This window comes from Emiliania huxleyi, assembly GCF_000372725.1.
Source record: "Emiliania huxleyi CCMP1516 unplaced genomic scaffold EMIHUscaffold_410, whole genome shotgun sequence".
NCBI lineage: Eukaryota > Haptophyta > Isochrysidales > Noelaerhabdaceae > Emiliania > Emiliania huxleyi.
Window position 1 is genome coordinate 48,481 of NW_005198899.1, and position 5,516 is coordinate 53,996.

General features: G+C 63.9%; 1 protein-coding gene across 1 annotated transcript; it reads right to left on the reverse strand.

Annotated features, from left to right (window-relative positions):
- Nucleotides 1–1,144: 1,144 nt before the first annotated feature.
- EMIHUDRAFT_244137 (hypothetical protein) lies at nucleotides 1,145–3,998 on the reverse strand (the record flags this gene model as incomplete). Its single annotated transcript, XM_005769690.1, has 6 exons — nucleotides 1,145–1,154; nucleotides 1,337–1,434; nucleotides 1,572–1,646; nucleotides 1,731–3,071; nucleotides 3,237–3,321; nucleotides 3,442–3,998. The coding sequence occupies 6 exons, from the start codon at nucleotides 3,996–3,998 to the stop codon at nucleotides 1,145–1,147; spliced, it is 2,166 nt and encodes a 721-aa protein (XP_005769747.1).
- Nucleotides 3,999–5,516: the final 1,518 nt, after the last annotated feature.

A 5,516-nucleotide genomic window follows, 5' to 3' on the forward strand; every position in this document is an offset into this window, starting at 1 on the left:
CGCTGATATAACGCAGTAGTGCACTGACTTTTACGAGCAGCGTTGCATCTTTGCAACTTAACCTCCTTGTATGTTTTGCGGAGCACACGCGTGTTTGGCTCATTTTCCTTTTCCAGTCGCCTGGCAATTCTTGTCCAAGAATGGGCTGGGGCTGCAGAAGCAGCGTATCTCAGTCGTTCTTCACACGGCCATCGCAGAGCAGCAGATTGTGAATGAGCTTGCCTGCGGCGAGGGCGGTCGAGTGCACGGAGCTAAGTGCCTCGCCGTCCTCGCAGGAGTCGCTTAGGCGGCTCCCGTGGTGTACCTAGTGCCAGTGCGCGCCAGTCCCGTGCCCAGTAAAAGAAAGAAAACAGACAACCCAAGGGAGGGATGGGAGGACGGCACGCCGTTCCCAGTAAGAAAGAAAGAAAGAAAACAGACAAGCAAGGGAGGGATGGGAGGACGGCACGCCGCCACCACACAGGGATTTTAAGGAGAGGAGTGTGGTGCTAGCCGTCGCCCACCCTAACCCTTGTGGTCGTCTGCCTCTTTCTATCTCCCTTCGCAGTCCCTGGCTCGCCGATTCTCGCTGCAACCTTCATGCCACGCCCAGTGTTGTGTGAGCTTGCAAAAATTCTCCTCACGGGACGTCCAGGAGCAGGCGCAGGGCTTGTGCTACATGCTCGCCGTTGTCCCGCGCCAGTCAGGAGCAGGAGGACCCTCACGGCCGGTGAGCGGTGTGGCAAGGCGTTCATCTCGCAGGGCTGCACCCTAACGTAGGACGGGTGCACCCCACCCTGCACGCCTCCTCCACCCACGCTGCCCCCTCCACCCCTGCGGCCACTGCGCCCGACGTGTGAGTGAGTGTCCGGAACGCGCTGCTTCTCTTTTTATTCGTGTTGTGTGTGGGCAGGGAGCGCGAAGCGCTGTCCCAGGCCAGAGATGAGATTGTGCACACACCCTTCTCAGTGTAGCTGCATGTGTACTTCGCACATGATTCGGCTCAATTGTGCGGTAGAGTTGTGTCACGACTTGGTCCAAATGGCATATCGCGTCTGGTACCGTGGTCCTGCTACCTCCACGCTCCACATGCACCTCTCGGTCCAGCCGGAGACCGGCACACGGGCCCCGCGGCCACCACTGAGGCATCTCCCTCCTACCTACGCTACCAGCACCTACGCTCGAGTACGAAGTACCTACGCTCTACTAAATGCCCTACTCCTCCTCTACTACCGTACGTATGGGGCGCCGAACGAGCCGCGGGGCCGCGGCGCGCGAGGTCTGCCGGAGCGAGCGGCGCCAGGCCATCGGCGAGGGGGGGGTGTGCGGCTTGGCCGCGCCGGGGGCGGCCTCGCACTCGGTCAAGCAGCTGAAGAGCGTGTTGCGGCGGCTCGTGTGGTAACCCGGGCACTCCGGGTAGCACATGTCGCCGCCCGAGCTCTGGATTCCCTCCTCCTGCGCAGAACGGAGGAGCCGGGTTGGGCGGGGGAGGGGGCAGGGGCAGGGGCAGAGAGGGAGGGAGTCTCACTAGGAGACGTCGGATTGGTGGTGGTGGTGGTGGTGTGACCGATGATTAGCAGCAGCTCGGCGACCGCAAAGCCGAGGATGGGGAGGCCGAGCCGGTCGAGCATGAGGGACGGCCGCGGCCATATGGAGAATCGCCACACCTGCGCAAGACCAGATGGTGTGACTGAGCTCCCACGGAGGCTGAGTGAGGGAGGAGGGAGGAGGGCTCGGAGGCGGCCGCGCACCCTCGCTACGTCCTGCAAGCCCACGCCAAAGCTAAAGGCCGCGATGCAACCGAGCTTCCACCGGAGGGCGCGCGGCATTGCGGCGGTCACAGCACCAATGGCGAGGCGCCCCGCCCGCGCGGGAGGGCTGCTGACGAAGGATGCGAAGTCGGCTGCGCTCAGCAGTGGCTCAGATCGAGCCGCGATGATAGCACAATGCGCAAGCGGTTGGAAGGCACACATCTGGCCCCACAGATGCAAGAAGCGCTCGATGCGCAGCCTCCGGGCCAGGGCGACGAGGTAGGTGATCCAGAGGGCATACCCGACCATCATGGAACGAGGGCCCAGCGTGTCGAAGGCGAAGTAGTGCATCCATGCAGGCGGCTCCGCGCCGCCGCCAGGGACGGGGGCGACGCCCTTGAGGAGCGTGGCGGCGGCCACCGCCAGACCCGTCACACCATCGAACAGTGCTACCGCAGACATCGCCGCGGCAGCTTCTGGTGAGGCACTCGGGATCAGCGAGTTTGTCGGCCCACCCGGCAGTGGCAGTGCGACCGCCGAGGAGCGCTCAAGGCGCCTCGAGAGGTGGCCAAGTACCGAGCCGACTAGCCTGGGCAGGGCGAGGTTGAGGAAGGGCACGCCCAGCAGCGAGTAGTCGCCGACACGGCAGCAGACCACAGCACGGCACAGCACCAAGAGGGAGGCAACGGCGAGGCTGAGGCCTTTACGCGAGCGGCCGGGCGTGGCGGCGTGGTAGCACCAAGAGGCAACGAGAATCCCGGCGTGCAGGGCCGTCTCGACCTCTGGCTTTCCCGCCAAGGCCTCCACCTCCGACTGGCTCGCCAGCGCGAGCCAGCCGGCCCATGCCACGGGGGCGGCGAGCAGCCACCACATCGCGATCCCTCCCCAAGCCTCGATCTCGCCGATTGCCCCCCCAAGCCGATCCACACCCAAGCCGAGCGAGCGGCGAGAAACTGGTGGCGGTGGCTCGGGAGGCGACGGAAGCGGCGAAAGCACTGGCGTCGGGGCAGATTCATGCCGCGGCAAAGCTGGGAGCCGGCCGAGCAGCGCGGTGTCCGCGCGCATGGCGGCCGCCGGCGCAGGGAGAAGCGGCGGGGGGACGGGCAAGTCGCTGCCAGCCGCTAGTGTCACCTCTGCGGCCGTGACGATGCGCAGCACTGCAGCCACTGCTGCGGGATCGTTGCCCCCGGCGGAAGAGGTGGCGAGATTGGAGACCATGGCGTGGAGGACTGCCTGGAGGCGGAGGAGCACCGCACTGCGATCGGCGGCGGCGGCGCCGAAGAGGCGCAGCTGCTGCTCGCGAGGCAAGTCCGCGCCGGCAGCGAGGGATCGAAACTCAAGCTCGAGGAGGGAGCCGATCCGATGGCAGCTGGCTTGCAGCGGAGTGAGGGACGAGACGGGACGAGTCGATTCTCCCGGCGAGGAGGTCGTAGTAGCAGCAGCAGTAGTCGTAGTAGAGGACGTAGTAGTAGAAATAGCATCTCCCAGCGAGGTGGAGGGCGAGACCGAGGGCTGCGACACCAGGTCGTCGGATTCCAGCGAGGAGAGCAGCTCGCCGAGGAGCTCCTCCATCTCATCCTCAGGCTGCGGGCTGTGATCCCACCGGTCCGATGCTTCCCCATAGTCGCCTCGGCATTCACCCGCGCCGCCCTCCTCGCCGCCGCCGCCGCTGTTGTCGCCGCTGTCGTCGGTGTCGGCGTGGGGATCGCACAAGGCAGCGAGGACGCGCAGAGCCTCCGAGGTGGTGTCGCGAGCCTCAGGAGTCCCGGCGGTCGGGACGGCGAAGTCGCAGTTCGGGGAAGAGAGGGCGCGGAACGACGGGCTGGCAGAGAGGGCGCAGAACGACGGGGGGTTCGCGTCGTTGGTCGGCACGCCCCGGCTTCCGAGCGGCATCAGCTGCGCTCGCGCCCGCTCCAGGAGCTCTGCGGACGTCGGCGAGGAGTGCGAAGAAGAGGTGACCGAGCCCCCGACGGCATGGGTGGTGGCGACGGCGGTGGCGGTCGGAAGGGCGGGTTCAGCAAACTCGCGATCGGAAGGTTGGGTGCAGCAAGCTCGCGATGAAAGCATCAGCTTCATCAGGTCCGCTGTGCGCGAGACGGCGGCAGCCTTGGCCGCGGCAGCCTTGGCACTCTGGGGATTGTGGCACCTCCGTGCACGGCACAGCTTCTTTCTGATACCCTTCCCACCGAAAGCGGGCTTGTCCTGGCACTCGCGACAGAGCCCGCAATCAACCGCGCAGCAGCCTGCGCATCGGTTGCATCGGCGCATGCTGAAGGGCGATTGGGGGGTTGGTGTCGGGGTTGATCGCCGAGATTGCGCGACTTCGGTTTCTTCTTTTGGGAATCTTGAGTCGCTTCCCCGCCCGCCCGCCCGCCAGGCCGCCCCGGGAAATCCGCCTCGAGACTTCGAGACCTATTCGACTTTGGCCGCTTTGTGTATCTCGAGACCTGAATCGATGTGTTGTGGGGAGGGGTACAAAGTGGTCATTGTGACACCACCCGTATTTGCAACTAGTCCCAAAGGGATGAAAACCCTTATGGATTTAATCGCCTAATTATCTCAGGAACATAGTGTGAATGCCCGGGAACAATAGTTGAAAAAGCGGCAGAGAGTTTGCGCGCTGGCCGCGACCGCGACCGCGGCCGGCTCCCACGCGAGCCCGAACTGCCCTTCGGACGGGGGCCCGCACGCCGCGGCTGGACGGCAAGAGTTGCGGACGGGTCAGACAGAGGTCCTCATCGCGCAGAGGGGGGGGCGTCGCGAGTGCTCCGGATGGCCGATGCCACAAAGACGAATCTTTGCAGCGTCCAAAATCAAGCGGTACAAAATCAATGCAAAGCCCCCGATCTTTCGGATTCCGATCTTTGCACAACAAGTCTCATCACGACGTCAAACGTTTTGCGAGGAGTACTACATCTCGACAACGATGCTAGGGTCCAACCCCCCTCTTCTTCAACTGCGTATGGTCACCAGAAAAGGAACCCCGTTGCAACCATGCACCACTCCCTTGCGACGGGGGAGAGCCGGCGCCCACTCCGACCGCTACCCCAGCCCCGGTGGCAGCACCGACTTCGGCGCCGACTCCGGTCCCGACTCCTTCGCCGCCTCCGTCGTTGTCGCCGTCGCCTCCCCCGGCTGGACCGCCTCCGTGCATCCACGGACAACAGTCTTCCTCCTTCCTGACTTCCTCCCATCTTCCAGGAATCCTCTCTTTCTACCTCTCTTCCCTCTCTAAAACTTCCGCCTCTCTTCATCCTCTCTTCGAACAATAGGTGCGAACACGCTGATAAAACGCAGTGCACTGACTTTTACGAGCAGCGTTGCATCTTTGCAACGGAACCTCCTTGTCGATTCTACAACTGCGTTCTATCGCGGGACGGCCGTTGCGAAATCAGCAACGAAGAGTGGCTGCGACGGGGGGGGGCTGTGAGGGAACTCCTACGCCAGCACCAACCCCGGCACCGAGCGCCACACCGGCGCCACGTATCCCGACAAGTTGCCCCATCACTGGATGCCCGATACCCCCGATCGATGGCTGCAACGGCGCCCCTTATTTCGGCTATTTACTGCCATACAAAGCAGAACTGTCTACGGCAACGGATGCCGTGACGGATGTGCTCCGTGGTCACCCGGTGACCACGTATGTGGGCCGTGCGGCAACGGGGTGGCCCCTCCCCATGCATGTCAAAGACAGCGGACGAGTTTTCCCGGAAAGCGGGCTTCACAAAACAAGCTGGCCAGAAGGAAGTGTATTCTTGGGCGAATGGCTTCAAGCCTTCGAATTTT